We start from the raw sequence: 18,686 nt of genomic DNA, 5'->3' as shown, positions 1-18,686 counted from the left end.
CCAGACTCTGCATTGAGCTGGCTGTCCGACCAAACAGGCAAAAAAATGACCTTGGTCAAGAACCCAAGGACTACTCTGACAGAACTACAGAGTTCCTTGACTGAGATGGGAGAACCTGATCGACGGACAACAGTCTGTCTCTACAGCATTTCAGCAATCTGGGCTTTATGGGAGAGTGGCCGGACGGTAGCCACTCATGAGAAAAAGGCACATGACAGCACGCCTGGAGTTTACAAAGAGGCACGTGAAAGACTCAGATCATAAAGGCAAACAATTCTGTGGTCTGATGAGACAAAACTGTGGTGGCAGCATCATGCTGTGGGGATGCTTTTCAGCAACAGGGACTGAAAAACTAGTACGGATACTGTAGAGGGATAAATGAATGGAGCCAAATGCAGGCAAATCCTTGATGAGAACCTGCTTCAGAGTGAAAATGACCTCATACCTGGGGGTGAAGCTTTACAATCCAACAGGACAATAACCCCCAACCATACAACCAAAGCAACGCTTTTTTTCTTGTTCTATTCGTATTGTTTACAGCCTTTCATGTCCACACCGATATCTGACATGACAAGAGGCACCAGAAAATGTAGCCACACTTTAATGAGACTTAATTACATACATAGGCTAAATGCCAGTCATGTTTGACAAATAAAATGTAGGATTATTAATGTCTTAAAGGCTTGATTCTGTCAACATACTCTGGGAACTGTTCGTTCAGATAGGAGGGAAAGAACAGTGCCTGTTGCGTACCACCACATCACCCACCTTGCAATCTTTGAAACCATTTAATAATAAACATAATGGTTTAAAACATAGGAGTCATGTCTTACCTTACTTCAAAGTAGTCTAGCCAAATTATTTGAGCACAAAAGCTCTCGTTGGTTTTCAAAATCAACTTTCTGTTACTGTCCTGCAGCCAAAGACGTAGCCAGGTAACTGAGCTAAACGACTACCGCCCCGTAGCACTCACTTCCGTCATCATGAAGTGCTTTGAGAGACTAGTCAAGGACCATATCACCTCCTGACATCCTAGACCCACTCCAATTTGCTTACCGCCCAAATAGGTCCACAGACGATGCAATCTCAACCACACTGCACACTGCCCTAACCCATCTGGACAAGAGGAATACCTATGTGAGAATGCTGTTCATTGACTACAGCTCGGCATTCAACACCATAGTACCCTCCAAGCTCGTCATCAAGCTCGAGACCCTGGGTCTCGACCCCGCCCGGTGCAACTGGGTACTGGACTTCCTGACGGGCCGCCCCCAGGTGGTGAGGGTAGGCAACAACATCTCCTCCCCGCTGATCCTCAACACTGGGGCCCCACAAGGGTGCGTTCTGAGCCCTCTCCTGTACTCCCTCTGTTCACCCACGACTGCGTGGCCACGCACGCCTCCAACTCAATCATCAAGTTTGCGGACGACACAACAGTGGTAGGCTTGATTACCAACAACGACGAGACGGCCTACAGGGAGGAGGTGAGGGCCCTCGGAGTGTGGTGTCAGGAAAATAACCTCACACTCAACGTCAACAAAACTAAGGAGATGATTGTGGATTTCAGGAAACAGCAGAGGGAACACCCCCCTATCCACATCGATGGAACAGTAGTGGAGAGGGTAGCAAGTTTTAAGTTCCTCGGCATACACATCACAGACAAACTGAATTGGTCCACTCACACAGACAGCATCGTGAAGAAGGCGCAGCAGCGCCTCTTCAACCTCAGGAAGCTGAAGAAATTCGGCTTGTCACCAAAAGCACTCACAAACTTCTACAGATGCACAATCGAGAGCATCCTGGCGGGCTGTATCACCGCCTGGTACGGCAACTGCTCCGCCCTCAACCGTAAGGCTCTCCAGAGGGTAGTGAGGTCTGCACAACGCATCACCGGGGGCAAACTACCTGCCCTCCAGGACACCTACACCACCCGATGTTACAGGAAGGCCATAAAGATCATCAAGGACATCAACCACCCGAGCCACTGCCTGTTCACCCCGCTATCATCCAGAAGGCGAGGTCAGTACAGGTGCATCAAAGCCGGGACCGAGAGACTGAATAACAGCTTCTATCTCAAGGCCATCAGACTGTTAAACAGCCACCACTAACATTGAGTGGCTGCTGCCAACACACTGTCAATGACACTGACTCTACTCCAGCCACTTTAATAATGGGAATTGATGGGAAATGTAAATATATCACTAGCCACTTTAAACAATGCTACCTTATATAATGTTACTTACCCTACATTATTCATCTCATATGCATACGTATATACTGTACTCTATATCATCGACTGCATCCTTATGTAATACATGTATCACTAGCCACTTTAACTATGCCACTTTGTTTACATACTCATCTCAAATGTATATACTGTACTCGATACCATCTACTGTATCTTGCCTATGCTGCTCTGTACCATCACTCATTCATATATCCTTATGTACATATTCTTTATCCCCTTACACTGTGTATAAGACAGTAGTTTTGGAATTGTTAGTTAGATTACTTGTTGGTTATTACTGCATTGTCGGAACTAGAAGCACAAGCATTTCGCTACACTCGCATTAACATCTGCTAACCATGTGTATGTGACAAATAAAATTTGATTTGATTTGATTTGACATTAGCAACCCACGTTGTCGCATCTTTAGATCTTTGTCACGTGAAACTGCTCGCATTTCACAATAAGGCTGCAACATGACATTTGGAAAAAGGGGAAGGGGTCTGAATACTTTCTGAATGCACTGCCTAGCCTACTGCTGTGTGCGCATTGTTGCGCTTATAATGCGATGAAATAATAGGTTATCAACATTTTAAGCTAAATGTTCTGATCTGTTGCATCAGCTTTATTGCTTTTAAAAGTGTGTTTTATTGTTGATGTACTCGTTGTACGATTTTGAGATCTATCGTCCCACAACTGTCCCAGATTCTGTTTGGAAGACTTATTTCTAGCACAGAATGACAAGCTGACCAACAGAATGGGTCAACTTTTGTACTTCGGGGGTTAGTAGGATAGTGCATAGGATAGTGCTTCTGCTGTTTGTTACTTGTCCTGTTGGCTGAGGAAAAGCAAACGTGGGCAGTTCTTCTAGAGGTCTTCAACGTGCACCTCGGGAATCCCATAAGAATGGCGTGAACCGTTGCATCCTGATGTGTCGGTCTTCACTTGTACTTTGAAGCTGCGAGGCCTGTGATAAGGACCCGGTCACCTGACAGGCATTGGCTATTAAGAATTGAGATACCTGAGAAAGCCATGTGAGTAATAGGTGCTTCGGAGCACGGCGATTGGTAGCCGGTAGAAGGGAACTACAATATTTCAGCCAAGGGGGGCACAACGCCCACACAAGGGAGCCGCAGGGAAATTCGAGGCCTGCTGTACACTCTTTGGTTATCCAAAGTGGAGACAAACATAGTACCTTGGTTCTCCTCGTTCTTGAACACCCTGAAGAGGCGGGTGGCCATGAAGCCAAACTCCCTCTCACAGGCATCAGACAGAGTGGCTATCATCTCTGCCAGGCTGGTCTCCCCTCCCACACTGGACAGACGATTGTAGTCTGTGAACAAGAACCTGACACACACACAACGATTCTAGAATATACTTTTTCTATTGAAGGTCGTTCACATCAAGGTGCGTGTGCACGAGCGGCATCAAGCATGTATTTTATGTATGTGTGTGTGTTACCTGACAGGCAGGGCGCGGGTCGTCTGCTCTGGCAGCTCGGGGGGGTTGACAAACATGAGTTTGAGCAGCAGCTCCAGGTAGCCCACCTGGCGGGCCAGACGGGTGCTGAGGACCCACGCCCAGTTCCAGTTCTCCCCCTCACGACGACCCCCGAAGTAAACCAACACTGCAGGGAGAGAGGGAGAGAGAGAGAGAGAGAGAGAGAGAGAGAGAGAGAGAGCGAGAGAGAGAAGAATACATCACATTTCTGACTGACCACCAGGCGTTCCCCTACCTATGACGGCGTCCAGTGGGCGGAACGTGAGAAATGTAGTTGTATGTGGCGAAACGCTGTCAGAATCGCTCGAAGCGTAGAACCAAGGCGCCCTCTAGTGATGTAATACACGCAACTCTCCTTAACTGCAGGAAACCGAAGGCCCAGAGTTTTTGTTGACTCGTTTCATTCTCCTCCGTTCCGTTCTACTCTAGTGTTCCTCACCAAAGAAGACGTAGAGCAGGGTGAGGAGGCTGAGGGAGACGGCGATGGCCAGGCGGGGGTCGACAGTGAAGCCCAGGACAAGAGCTACAGAACCACACAGCAGCAGGGACAGGAGCACCACCAGCCACGAGAACTGGAACAGAGGCTCAATCTGCTGGCCTGCAAATGTCTTCATCTCATCTGGAGGAGCGGGAGGGAGGGAGAGAGAGGTTATACAAAAAAAATGAATAGGCAAGTGAAAATGAGTAGGACCCCTAGCGGTTCCTGCCTTACACAGGAAACTACAAATGAGGCACTGAGGCAGTCAAGCCTGGCAATGAGAAAAAGGAAACTCATTTTTATAGAGCTAATGCACAGAACGTGACCAAATGGGTGGACATATTCCCTTTTAGAGTCATATTGCAGTTGCTTAGTGAGAGGTTAAAAGCCTAATTATTTTTCAAACGAGAGCCTCGGGACACTAGCAAAAGAAGAGCCCCGGTGATATTCCCGGTGGTGCTCTCTTACCCTCCAGCTTCTTGAGCAGGAAGGACTTGCCGCTGCCCCACTGGGCGTACAGGCCCACACAGATGGGCGGCTGCATGGTGGGCTCACTGAGGATGTCTGCCAGGGCACTGCTGTACAGGTCATAACCCAGCATGTCACCGTCAGACTCAGAGGGAGACAGGTGCTCTGAGAGACAGGGGGAGAGAGGGGAGAGTGTTGAGTGATCATCACTTGATAAATACAGCAACACTTCCAAACAATAAATCATCTCATTTCCAAAACTAGATTGAAAGCGCTAAAAAGTAATGATTCACGTTAAAAGACGTTTTAAATTCATTCATTCACAATAACAGGCTAAAACACCACCCTAGAGTACTCTTGTGCACTATATGCATGTCTATGTGATTTGAGTGTCAGGTCTCACTGGCTCCAAAGATCTGAGTGAGGATGCTCTTCTGGTGGGTGCAGTCGATGTTGTAGGGCGTCTCGCCGGCCTTGTTGGGGCGGTAGAGCAGGCGGCCATCTTTAGGGTTCCTCAGGAGGAGCTCAGCCAGCTTGCGGCTCCGCCCCCTGATGGCAATGTGAAGGGCCGTGTCGCCTTTCTGGACAGGAGACGAGAGAGACAGTTACAGTAGAGTGGTGTGGAGTAAAGTGCGGTCGAAACACTGGATTGCACAAAGTGGATATGTATCTGGCGGTCACGCATCAGACGCTGGCTCGAATACAGAACCTGTGGTGTTATTCTAAAGACATAGGCTGGGCACTATATGTCATGTTTGTACAGTACCTTGTCCACAGCAGCCACCTTGGCCCCTCTGTCCAGGAGCAGCTCCACTATCTCAATTTTCCTCATCTTGGTGGCTTTGATCAAAGGGGTCTCTGCGTCCTGAAACACACATCATCATCATCATCTCAGACCAAGAACAGTGATTGGTGAGAATAGAAGCCAGCAAATGTGCATTTGCAACGCTAATCACACTTGTTTAAAACGCGTTCTTAAAACCGTCACAACTTTATCACAATGTTGATGTTGACACGAGAGGAATTTGTCACAGTGCTTATAAAATGACTGTTCACTTTTGTACAGCAGCTGTGGCTGTTCCTTACCTTGGTGCAGCTCTCAGTGTCCGGGTTGCATTGGAGGATGTCTCTCACCATGGTGGCGTTTGCTTTCTCCACTGCCCAGTAGAGGGCAGTCTTACTATCCTGTTTTACACAGTTGAGAACAGGGTCATATTCATTAGGCACCAAACGGAAGAAAGCTGACAGAAACAGGGCGGGACTACCGGAACATATCCAATAAGAAACGCTTGTTTTTGTTTTCCGGTGTTAAACATTTTGCTACGGTGTGCCCTAATAAATTGGCATGACGATCGATCAGAGATGTTAAAGGTCCAATGCGGCGGTTTTTCATTTCAATATCAAATCATTTCTGGGTAACAATTAAGTAGCTTACTGTGATCGTTTTCATTTAAAATGGTCAAAAAGAAACTAAATTAGTTTCTTGGCAAAGAGCAATTTCCCAAGCAAGCATTTTGCGGGGAATGTCTGAGTGGGGAGGGGACTCCTACCTGTCCCCTGACGTCAATGTCGGCATATTTGTTTAGGAGGGCTCTGACGATCTCCACATGGCCTCCTCGCACTGCTCCGATCAGCACCGTCTCCCCACTCTGTGACACACACAATAAACATCACAGGCAGAGAATACAGAGAACGCAAACTCAAACCACCACACAACAGAAAAGATGGGTTATACTGTAGAGGAGCTACGTGCTGTTACCATCAGCACATTTATCCATATAGCATGACCATTATCATTCAGGTTGATGTCACCCTGTCTAGACTCTACTGTTTATTGTCAGGGTTATCGGGGCAATGTTTCAGCTCCTCTTTAGAGGTTGGCGATGGTCATCTACCCTGTCTGGTATGTTGACGTAGGTGCCAGCGTCCAGCAGGTCCTGGACTATCTCAGTGTAGCCTTCCTTGGCAGCGATCATCAGGGCCGTGTTGCCGTCCTTGTCTGTCATGTTGACGTTGGGGTTCCTCTTCAGAAGCTCCTTCACCACCTCATTGAAACCACCCCGCACAGCCACGATCAGAGCGGTCATGGAATTCTGATAGGGAGAGAATAACAGTCAGGTTGTTGTCATTTCAACACAGTGTTTCCTTTCATGGATTGCAGCTGAAGCCTATTTGTTCACGATGAACGGGAATGAATGGATATCTATACGGACAAAGCTCTGACTCATCAGATAAGGCCTTATTTTAAAGAGTGTGTAGTCAAGCGCATGACAAAAACCTCTGACAATGCATTTGTGAATATTCAAAAATAAATTTTGGAGTGAACCGACCCCTTGCGTGTGTGATCCGCTCAGGCCTTGTGTAATGAGGTTTTAACGAGAATAGGGAGGTCCACTTACCGCTCCCTCCTGGTCCACATCGGCCCCATTGACCAGCAGGTGTATCACACTGTCATAGTGGCCCTTCCTGGCTGCCCAGATCAACGGGGTAGTGCCATACTGAGAACAGGGGAGAAGAGAAAAGAAGAGAGAGAGAGACAGCGTTGATGACTATGTAGGGTCATTTAGTGTACTTACTTTAGGTTACTTTGTCATTTTTATACAAGACAAATTGAACACAGGACCAGTGGTGAGTGCTTACCTTGTCAGAGCAGTTGACTTTAGCTCCGTGATGAATCAGAAGATGCACTATATCAGCATGGCCTCGTCCAGCCGCCCAGATAATGGGGTAGACGCTGTACTGTAAGGACAGACATTAGCATATTTAACTCATTCTGAAATACACAAATTATTTACCCAATTATCAAAGGCCTGATGCGCTTTAGATAGGAATAGTACCAGTGTACCTGGCCAGTGATGTTGGGGATAGCTCCTTTCTCCAGCAGTAGCTGGGTGACCTCCACACGACCCTTATAGGAAGCCCACATGAGGGCACTCCATCCCCCCTGTACAGTAAACCACACAAGCGCGCACACACACACACACACACACACACTTTAAATGGGAAGTGGTGACATGTATAGTTAGTGGCTATTGCCACAATTCTCACAGTGCCAGGGAGAAGTAGTCATCTTCTGTATGATGTCATGTCATACAGCACGACATGCACATAGCCAAACAGTGGGTTTAATCCTGTTATTAGTACAGACAGGCTGGCACCCGGGTGGCTTAAGGCGTTCAGTTCGGCTGGCGCCTAAGAGGTTTGGAACTCGAGTCTGCTCGCATACTCCCTTTAAAGACCTTCGCTTGAAAAATGATTGTTTGTCCGTTTTGAGACACCGTAGCCGGTATGCACTTCCTCAAAACAGTCAGAATGAATCCAAGATCACTCAATAAATCTGTATTACATTTTCATGTTTTTGCCGAGGAGATTTTCCATCTGACTAAGACGTCTGGTGCAATATTTCTCAAGTGAAAAAATGTGCATGAGGATGAGTCATCTCTCGTTGAATGACAACAGGCACTTCATTGAAGAATCCTACTGTCGGTCAGTCGCCGACATCGGCTAGCGACTTTTGGCTTCCCTCGAAAGAAAAAAAAACATTGAAGAGCCGAAAAATCTCTTGCCAAAGTCCAAAACGTACTAACAAAAAAACTAAAAATAGCCACATAATGTCACAAAAAGTCATCATAACATATGCAGAAACGGTTCCCGAAATGACACGCAACACAGCCATGACTGATTGCCTGAGTCACCTTACACTAGAACCAGTGTACCAGTGTGAATATGAAATGGAAATAGCACATTTCAGAAGGCAAAAGCTTTGGTCATGACACTCACAATGAACAAACACTGTCATTAGTCTTTACCCCTACGGGAAACATGCAGAAGTGCAAAAACACGGCCTATTGAATAACCTAAACCGTACTGTGAATGAACACAGAGCTGCAGACAGAATAGGATGTGAAGTAGGCTTCTTCCACTGAGGAGGTTTGTATTACAGATATTAACCATATCCTAGGTTAATGTACTCCGGACATCCAGAGCTCAGTAAATGCAATTATTACAAAACAGAGGAGATTATATTGGAGGTAATGGAATCGCCTCCCAAGCTAATGGATAAATCCCTTCAAAGCAGCCTGGAATGGATTGCAGTCAGACATAAGACAGTAGAGGAAGAATATGAATAGACTCTTTCTACTGTGTGTGTGTGTGTGTGTGTGTGTGTGTGTGTGTGTGTATTGGGTATTGTGACAGCAAGGAAAATATGAATTTCAGTGCAAATGGACCAATAAAGCAAGTATTGTACTGCATTATAGCTCTCATACAAAATACCCAATGGCCACCATCAATGACAGTCAATGACTGCTGTGCCAGAGTTGTAGGTGACCTTGTTCATCCCAGAAGGTTGTCCGCTTTTGAAAATGCATCCAGATAAAAGACGGTCCCAACCTAAAATAATCCTCCTTTCATCTTTTTGTTATGTCGTTTTTTCCTCACTTTTTCAATCAAACTACTCCTTCAAGAGAAATGTTACACACAGGTACAAAAGCTTTACTTCATGTTGCCCAGAGTTTACTTCAGTGTCCACTCTGCAATGTCCTTGCCCAATACCCTGTACCCACCCTCCTCTCTCACCATGTCCCGGTGCTCCAGGCTGGCATTGTTGGCCAGCAGCTCCTTCACCACCTCCACATGGCCCTCCTTAGCCGCTGAGATAAGTGCCGTCCAGCAGTCCTGTTGACGGGCAGAACACAGGGGTTACACTTGGTCACCACGGAAACTCCAATCATGTCGTCGTCGCCGTGGACCACCACCAATCAGAGGGCTGCCGGTCTGTATTAATCCGCTGCACAGTGCTGTACCTACCAGCTGGTCGTACCAGGTGCTCATGGATGCGAGGTGGAGGTGACAGAGAGAGCGCGTCAGATAGAGAACAGAGAGCAAAGGAGAGAGGGAGAGAGAGACGCGGTGTCCAGGTCTGGTCCGTCTCACTCAGTCTGGTGTAGTGAGAGTCTGAGTTTGTGTGTCTGAGGTTTAGTAAGAGGTTGAGGCTGGGTGTGTTGATGGAGACAGCAGCTCTACACCCTGTAATTTACTTTAACAGAAGCCTGAGGTATTCTACAGGTGCTCATTATGGGGCTCTGTGTCAACCCACAGTGTGGTGAGTTCATCAGGCTGGACACTAAGGGCTTTTCGGGCAGTGGAGACCAAATGTTAACTTTGTGCGGTAATGTATTCTGTTGGCATCATGGTGCATTTCAGGGTTGAACCATGGTTTTTACTATGTACCTTGAGCGACCAAAATCTTACGTGTTCCCAGCAGACTTATTCTCCCTGTCCTGAGCATAGGCGTGTGGTTGTGATTGGAAAAGTCCTAGGTCTAAAAGTCATGTGACAGCAACCCTCAAACCCATTGTCTAGCTACCATTTCTTTTAAGTGTGGTGTGCGAGTGTGTGTGTACCACGTCGTCCAGGTTGACGTTGGCTCCTCTCCTGATAAGCTCCTGGACCATCTCTATGTTGCCCTGCTCTGACGTCACCATGAGGAGAGTCTGACCATTCTGAAGGGGGGGGCAGAGACAGAGAGACGGTCACTAATCACAAAATAGTTACCCAAGCACTGATTTAATTGGAGCATTCCTTTTTATAGCAAAAGCCGGCTAAACAAATTAGCCTAGTACTTCTTTAGATGTTTTTGTTAACTCTCATTTGTATGTTTACTGTGTTCCGCGCGACGCCTAGTATCCAGTGGTCATTGACTCACCTCGCTCCTGCTGTCCACCTCCTTGAACTTATCCAGGTGGGCTTTTATGGCCGGCACGTTGTTCTCCTCAACGTAGCTGAACAGGCTCTGGGTGGCCAGAGTGGTCATCTTCAGAGAGGTGGTGGTGTCCATGACTACGCCTCACCACCGTGACTAGGAGACACAAAGAGAGGTTATTAGCCTATGTACACATGCACCTGGCACAGTCAAAGCTGGCTGGACATATTCGAAGCACATTGTCATAAGGACAACCCAACACATTAATAAGCCATGAGTCAACAACCACAAGTTGATGTTTTTAGTTCAAATGTCAGTCAAAAATCACAGGAGGTTGGTGGCACCAGTGAGGATGGGCTCGTGGGTAATGGCTGGAGTTGAATAGGTTGAACGGTATCAAATACATCAAAACGTGGTGTCCAGGTGTTTGATGCCATTCCATTTGCTCCTTTTCAGACATTATTATGAGCCGTCCTCCCCTCAGCAGCCTCCACCGGTCAAAATGCTTCTAAACGCGCTATGGATGTGTTACTGACATGCCTAGTTAAATCAAATCAATGGATTATGACTGTAAATAGGCCCTAAGCCAAGCAGTACAAACAAAGGGAATGTTTGTTGTCCACTCACTGTTTTGTGTTTCAAAAGGATGGTATTTATTTGAGCTTTGAAATGTTATCAGAAGTTCAACTTCGCAGAAGCAAACAGTGAGCAGTGCAGACAGAGTGCATTCGGAAAGTATTCAGACGCCTTCCCTTTTTCCACATTTTCTTACGTTACAGCCTTATTTTCCTGCTCAATCTACACACAATACCCCATAATGGACAAAGCAAAAACAAGTTTAGACATTTTTGCAAATTTATTTAAAAAAATATTTAAAAAATACCTTATTTTACATAAGTATTCATACCCTCTGCTATGAGACTTGAAATTTGGAACCACCAAGACTCTTCCTAGAGCTGGCCGCTCGGCCAAACTGAGCAATTGGTCAGGGAGGTGACCAAGAACCCAATGGTCACTCTGACAGAGCTCCTCTGTGGAGATGGGAGAACCTTCCAGAAGGACAACCATCTCTGCAGCACTCCACCAATCAGGCCTTTAAGGTAGAGTGGCCAGACGGAAGCCACTCCTCAGTAAAAAGCACATGACAGCCCGCTTGGAGTTCGACAACAGGCACCTAAAGGACTCTCAGACCTTTAGAAACATCTAGTCTGATGAAACCAAGATTGAACTCTTTGACTCTTTGGCCTAAATGCCAAGCGTCACGTCTGGAAGCAACATGCCACCATCCCTATGGTGAAGCATGGTTGGCCCAGCACCGCCCGGGTTAGGCCAGGGTAGGATGTCATTGTAAATAAGAATTTGTTCTTAACCGACTTGCCTAGTTAAAAAATGTAAAAAAAATGTAACAAAAAAATTAATAAATGGTTGTGGTAGCATCATGCTGGAGGGATGTTTTTCAATGACAGGGACTGGGAGACTAGTGAGGATCTAGGGAAAGATGAACTGAGCACAGTACAGAGAGATCCTTGATAAAAACCTGCTCCAGAGCAGTCAGGAGCTGTGTGTAGATTGAGGAGGAAAATAAGGCTGTAACGTAAGAAAATGTGGAAAAAGGGAAGGGGTCTGAATACTTTCCGAATGCACTATGCACTGCTCACTGTTTGCTTCTACGAAGTAGAATGAGGGGGAAATGATTTAATCCATTTTAGAATGACTAACTAAAAGGTCAAGGGGTCTGAATACTTTCCGAATGCACTGCACACTTGCATTTCATACAGGCCTAATAAGTATGGCAGAGGACATGAGACTGGACAGCAACTATAATTATAACAGTTAGAGACGGGTATGAGTATTCAAGCACTCAAATGAACTGTCAAAACTCGATCAGATTTCTTTTTTTATACACTTTAAAACGATTTGGTTTAAATGTTGTCTTGAAGAACACTTACATTTTATTTGGACTCTAGTGTTCTATTTGTGCATGTGCATTTGCGGGACAGAACAAAAAAGAAACCATGCCAAGCATCACACGGTTTTTCTCCCAAAATTCCCTTGTTCCATCTGTGTCTCACTCGCTCAATTGCGTTCTGACCACTCCCTCTACACACATGCCGAGTGTACGCACAAGCTCTGTTAGGCCTATAACAACTAACTAATGGGATACACAAGCTACATTTATTGCCAAATGATGACAGTTGTATCACAAATTCAAAATGGACTGGTTGACTGAAGTAGGGAAATAGGTGTTCCAATAATAAACTGCAGTTTTGGAATAATTGCGTCTGGTCTATTTTTATTTTTCGCTTAATCCAACTTGCGTTTATCACCGCATGCACAAAGTCAAAATTGGCTATATCGCCCAAATTCAGGAAGGGAAAAAAAGCTTGTTGTTCTTCATTTAAGGTTAACAGTGTGGTTAAGGGTTAGGTATAAAATCTGATTCTAAGAAGAGAAATTGTATAAATAGGTGGGATGTATGACTGTGGCTGTGGTCACTACTGACAACCCTACTTTGCGAACTGCTAGTGCTATTCAGAATTTGTACGCTATAACCTCCCTAAACATACAGGTTCCACACTGAAAATATGCAAAAACTTAAGTTTGTCTTCATCAAAGAGTGTATTTTAATCAGAATCATTATAAAGCTTAGGCCTACTCACCAAACAGAGTAATTCATCCCCATGCAGCGTTCAATGTGGAATTGTTAATCCATTTTAGAAAATTCCAAAGAACAGGCAGAATAAACTACAAATCTGTATATCGAAAATATGACCGATTTTGTCTTGTACCCCTGAAAAAAAATTGTCTTTCAATCCGCCAAATAGAGCCCGGTTTCAAATGATCACTCCTGGGGAATAACTGTTCCAGGCGCAGGATGCACATCAAGTTAAATGAATGTCATGTGCACAAGTACAGTGGAAAGCTCTAAACCAAACAATGCAGTACAACAAAATAATGTAGAACAAAATCTTACGAGAAATAAGAATCATTTTGCACTATTCTGTTCTATTATATTATATTACTTCATGTTTTTTACTATAAAACAGGCGTGTCTTGACTGTGATAAGAGCTTGGAAAATAAGTGTCTTGTCTGCTAAATTAACAAAACGAGGCTATGCCATTGCACAGCCGTAGGGTTCTACAAGCAAGTGCCACTGCTGAGGTTACTGCCCTTTTGAAGATCGTGTTAATGATATAATATTTGCATCTTAAATGGCACTTTTTTATTGACTGAATATATGAAATGACATGTTGTGTTTATAATGTTGTTCAGTGTGAAGTGTTAATCCCACCTGTCATGAGCAAAAGTAACAGACAGGTGTGGCATATCAATGAACTGATTAAACTGCATGATCAAGGCCTTCCAAATGGCGCAGTGGTCTGAGGCACCTCATCGCAGTGCTAACTGTGCCACTAGAGATTCTGGGTTTAAGCCCAGGCTCTGTCGCGACCGGGAGACCCATGGGGCGGCGCACAATTGGCCCAACGTCGTCCGGGTTAGGGGAGGGTTTGGCCGGCAGGGATGTCCTTGTCCCATCGTACACTAGCGAATCCTGTGGCGGGCCGAGCGCAGTGCACGCTGACATGGTCGCCAGGTGTACGGTGTTTCCTCCGACACATTGGTGTGGCTGGCTTCCGGGTTAAGTGGGCATGTGTCAAGAAGCGGAGGCGGCTCGACCGTCGCCTCTCCCGAGTCTGTATGGGAGTTGCAGTGATGAGACGAGACTAACTACCAATTGGATACCACGAAATTGGGGAGAAAAATGAGTAATAAAAAATAAATAAACAGCATGATCATTACACAGTTGCACCTTGTTCTGGGGACAATAAAGGGCCACTCTAAAGTGTGCAGTTGTGTCGCACAACATAATGCCATAGTTGTCTCAAGTTTTGAGGGAGGGTGAAATTGGCATGCTGACTACAGGAATGTCCACCAGAGCCGTTACCAGAGAATTGAATGTTAATTTCTCTACTATAAGCCTCCTCCAACATCTTTTTAGAGATCTGGCGGTACGTCCATCCGGCCTCACATCCGCAGACCATCTGTGGAATTGTGTTGTGTGACAAAACCGCACATTTTAGAGTGGCCTTATATTGTTTAAATAGCTTCTTGATAGGCTTTTGGTGCGTATGGAACATTTCAGGGATTTTTTTTATTTCAGCTTATGAAACATGCGACCAACACTTCACACGTTGCGTTTCTATTTTTGCTCAGTATAGATAAATGCGCCAAAAAAAATATCCAGTGCGGGCCTTTTGTTCTAAAAATCTTTTTTTATTTTCATTCGACTACTCTAAAAAAAAAATCGTGCGAGTACTCAAACAGTAAAAAAAAATGAAATGGCCATCCCAAGTAGGCTATGCCCCCATTACCCTGTCTCTGAACCAAAGATGTCAAACCCACTCATACTTCTGACAATCTGAACTAAGTAGGAATTACAGTACGTCTTCCAGACATAGAGGAATAATGAGAGCAAAGCAGTCACCATGGCAACGTTAGACTATAAGACAAAACAATACAGCCCAATACAATAATGAGATGAGCTCCATCATTGAAGGCAAAGAAAAGGCCCAAAGCCTACTTAATTGGCAGTTATGGACATACACAGCACTCCAATTTCTGCTGCATAGGCTATGTCAGGATGTGCTGTGCCTTCTTAACTTTGTCTATTGGACAAGGGCAGGGTCTCGGCCTAAAATTGCCTTTTTACTATCAGCGATTCTAATGGTCCAGTGCTTCAGTCTGAGGCAAAGGGAGAGTAGCTGATCATTAGGCCTTAGCCTACATAGCGTGATTTAGTTGAAAAATACTCAAACAAATGAGATGGGGAAACCTTTCAAGGATTGGCTAAGTGGAGAACGATTGTTGTGCCGTCTACTTGCAGAATTATGCGGTATGCCCAATGACAAAACAATCTTAAATGTGCCTAATTTTATACAAAATTAGGAATTTCACCCAATGACAAAACTTAAGACAAAAAGAGCTGGAAAAGCCTTCATGAGCAACGGAGCCTGAAAATGTATGCCTAAGCAAATATAATTATTTAGCCTATACAACTTTTATGAATCATTTTATTAGCCTATACATAATATATTAACTTCAGCAAAAAGCTATTTTGATCCTTAGATAGGTCTTAATTATTCTTCAATATCATAAATCCATAAAAATTTGTAAAAAAAAAAAAAGATTCAACACGGCCTGTATGATTGTAAGAAAGAAGCATATTTTGAAAACTGGTGGCTACATCAGTCTGTCACCAAACAGCAGATGAAGAAAATTGAATATGATTTATCTATTCAATCTGTCTATATCAATTCTCTGCCTTTAGGCCTACATAGGCTAAATCTAAGAAAGTATGGTAAGGCTAGCAGATAACAGGCTTTGTTTAAAAATTTAAAAAAAGGTCTATGATTTATTTTCTCTCATATCAGATTATTCATACACACAACTGAACAGAGCCTTTGTTTACAGCTGAGGCAACACGAACCCGCTGACACACCCTCATGTGTATCAGAGGCAGCACAGCCGCTATCAGCACAAAAGAATGGACAATGAGTGACCAGACAACAATCAATGAAACCTCAAGGATTCCCTGCACAGAGTATTGATTGAGGGGGTTGAAAACTTCACCTCATCCCCCACCATTGCAAAACAGAAACCAACAAAATACCAACAAAGAAACACTAAGAAATAGAAGATAAGTAGACTAAAAAGCCTTCATTTTATACAGGCCTCACAAATAGCAATGAGCAAAGTCAAATAACTAACAAAGAACCGAGTGGCTTACCTTTATGGAAAATGTCAATTTGACTGCACTGAATGGCAATGGCTGTTCTTCAATTACTATCCCTCACCCACACTGACTGAGTATCAACAAGCGCTGCCTAGGCTCCACATCCCTCCCTGACTCTCATGAATAATGGATGAGCAGGAAGAGCCATGCCCCAACCCCATTGTCACTGAATCCATCCTTTCCCAGCTTTAAAAAGCGGATGTCTCAATAATGAAACCCGGTCAAATACTAATGAATTAATGCATATTACCTTCTGATGCACATTTACTGAAAAGGTCAAATAAGTTCTAGGTTCAAATACCACAAGAAGGACAAGGTAAAAACTCTATACCCACATGGTTTGGGCAGGCATAAGCTACAGACAATGAACAGAATTGCATTTCATCGATGGCAATTTGAATGCACAGAGATACTGTGATGAGATCCTGAGGCCGATTGTCGTGCCATTCATTAGCCGCCATCACCTCATGTTTCAGCATGATAATGCACTGACCCATGTCGCAAGGATCTGTACCAAATTCTAGGAAGCTGAAAATGTCCCCGTTCTTCCATGGCCTGCATACTCACCAGACATGTCACCCATTGAGCATGTGTGGGATGCTCTGGATCAACATGTACGACGGCGTGTTCCAGTTCCCGCCAATAACCAGCCTCTTCGCACAGCCATTGAATAGGAGTGGGTCAACATTCCACAGGCCACAATCAACAGCCTGATCAACTGTATGCGAAGGAGATGTGTCGCGCTGTGTGAGGCAAATGGTGGTCACACCAGATATGGACTGGTTTTCTGATCCACGCACCTACTTTTTTTTTTAAGGCATCTGTGACCAACAGATGTATATCTGTATTCCCCAGTCATGTGAAATCCATAGATTGGGGCCTAATGAATTTATTACAATTGACTGATTTCCTTATATGAACTGTAACTCAGTAAAAATCTTTGAAATTGTTTCATGTTGCGTTTCTATTTTTTGTTCAGTGTAGTTCCAAGATCTCTAAATTTAACCAGTCAGCTCGTTATAGCCTGTCTTCCTGTCATGGGGGATGAAAATGCTGACGATATATTTCCATGGAATGTGTTGGTCACAAGGTCTTTTGTTTGGAAGAGCAAAGGTTCAGACAGCTTAGAAAGGACATGTTTCTGAATGCAACAGCCTAGGTACAGAGTTAATGTTTCGTCATTTTGCACCGAGCCTAAATGGCCTAAAAGTCCATTGGGACAAGGTGCAACATAGCTTTGACGCAGCCAAGAGACTTTTGACATTGTGCTGGCATCAAAGCTAGGTGTAACATGAAAATGATGAACCAAAGGCTATAATAGGTGACTAACTATGCTGATGACGGACTTCTAAAGATAGCTAGACAACTCTTCAGATGTTTCTAATGTAATGAGCAGGTTACTGTCAGTGGTATAAAGTACTTAGGTAAAAATGCTTTGAAGTCCTATTTATATTTGACAACTTTTACTTCACTACATTCCTAAAGAAAATCATGTACTTTTTACTCCATACATTTTCCATGACACCCAGAAGTAGACCATACATTTTGAATGCTTAACAGGATAGGAAAATGGTCCAATTCACACACTTATCAAGAGAACATCCCTGGTCCTCCCTACTGCCTCTGATCTGGCGGACTCACTAAACACACATTGTTTGTTTGTAAATTATGCCTGACTGTTGGAGTGTACCCTGGCTAAAAAACAAACAAGAAAAAGGTGCAGTCTGGTTCGCTTTATGTAAGGAATTTGAAATTATTTGTACTTTTACTTTTGATACTTAAGCATATTTGAGCAAGTATATTTAAAACCAAGTACTTTTACTCAAGTAGTATTTTACTGGGTGACTTTCACTTGAGTCATTTTCTATTAAGGTATCTTTACATTTACTCAAGTATGGCAGTTGGATACTTTTTCCACCACTGGTTAGTGTGACAGCTTATTGTACAGTTTATGCACAATAAGCTGTCACAATGTCGCTAGAGGGGATGCCTCTTTCGAATCCGAATGTGACATTTATTTTCTCACTCCTACCCAACATACAGTCTAAATGTTGAATACACTTCATTTGATCTGGCTCTACCTGTCCGCTGATTTCGTCCTTATTCGGCTGGAATTGTGAGACAAAATATTCACAGGAAAGTCATATTTGACTTCCTAAAGTTGGTATCGGTGTGCCTTCTTGCCCCTCCCACGGTAAAAAACCTAGCGGTCACACCCGGAAAAGGGTTCCAATCGTCTTGACCTAATTTATTTTCCAAACACTTCCAATTAAATACATGTTTGGTGTTGGCTTAACTTGGCGTGACGGTTTTGGTGAATTTGTAATTCTCTCTCGAACAACGTGAGTTTTTAATCAGTTTATTCGCCTCAATTTACTCTCAAAAATTCGAAATGTTAATTAGAGAAGACCTCCCGCAAGACTACAAATTCCTGCGGGTCATTTGTAGCCAACACTGTCGGCTACCGTTCACTAGCGCGACCGGATGCATTTTTCTGCCTTTCCATGGTGAATC

The 18,686-nt window shown here is 44.3% G+C and overlaps 1 protein-coding gene across 5 annotated transcripts in view; it reads right to left on the bottom strand.

Moving 5' to 3' along the window:
• Positions 1-18,385, bottom strand: part of kidins220a (kinase D-interacting substrate 220a) — a 125,024-nt gene extending 106,639 nt beyond the window's left edge. For 3 of the 5 annotated variants that reach the window (XM_020500893.2, XM_020500889.2, XM_031788361.1), the window contains exons 1-16: positions 16,167-16,268; positions 10,381-10,533; positions 10,079-10,177; positions 9,252-9,350; positions 7,519-7,617; positions 7,314-7,412; positions 7,073-7,171; positions 6,569-6,766; positions 6,224-6,322; positions 5,760-5,858; positions 5,440-5,538; positions 5,077-5,254; positions 4,674-4,838; positions 4,167-4,346; positions 3,689-3,854; positions 3,423-3,574 (exon numbers count right to left, since the gene is read on the bottom strand). In XM_020500893.2, the coding sequence (XP_020356482.1) occupies positions 3,423-3,574; positions 3,689-3,854; positions 4,167-4,346; positions 4,674-4,838; positions 5,077-5,254; positions 5,440-5,538; positions 5,760-5,858; positions 6,224-6,322; positions 6,569-6,766; positions 7,073-7,171; positions 7,314-7,412; positions 7,519-7,617; positions 9,252-9,350; positions 10,079-10,177; positions 10,381-10,512 (1,963 nt within the window). In that variant the 5' untranslated portion in view covers positions 10,513-10,533; positions 16,167-16,268. Of the gene's footprint in view, positions 1-3,422; positions 3,575-3,688; positions 3,855-4,166; positions 4,347-4,673; positions 4,839-5,076; positions 5,255-5,439; positions 5,539-5,759; positions 5,859-6,223; positions 6,323-6,568; positions 6,767-7,072; positions 7,172-7,313; positions 7,413-7,518; positions 7,618-9,251; positions 9,351-10,078; positions 10,178-10,380; positions 10,534-13,037; positions 13,387-16,166; positions 16,269-18,253 lie in introns of those variants that run through there. The other 2 variants (XM_020500890.2, XM_031788360.1) reach the window with 2 other exon arrangements.
• Between the last annotated feature and the right edge of the window lie 301 nt (positions 18,386-18,686).

Source organism: Oncorhynchus kisutch, linkage group LG14, assembly GCF_002021735.2.
Source record: "Oncorhynchus kisutch isolate 150728-3 linkage group LG14, Okis_V2, whole genome shotgun sequence".
Lineage (NCBI taxonomy): Eukaryota > Metazoa > Chordata > Actinopteri > Salmoniformes > Salmonidae > Oncorhynchus > Oncorhynchus kisutch.
Note: the sequence above shows the minus strand (reverse complement) of the source record. Positions and strands in the feature narration are given on the sequence as shown.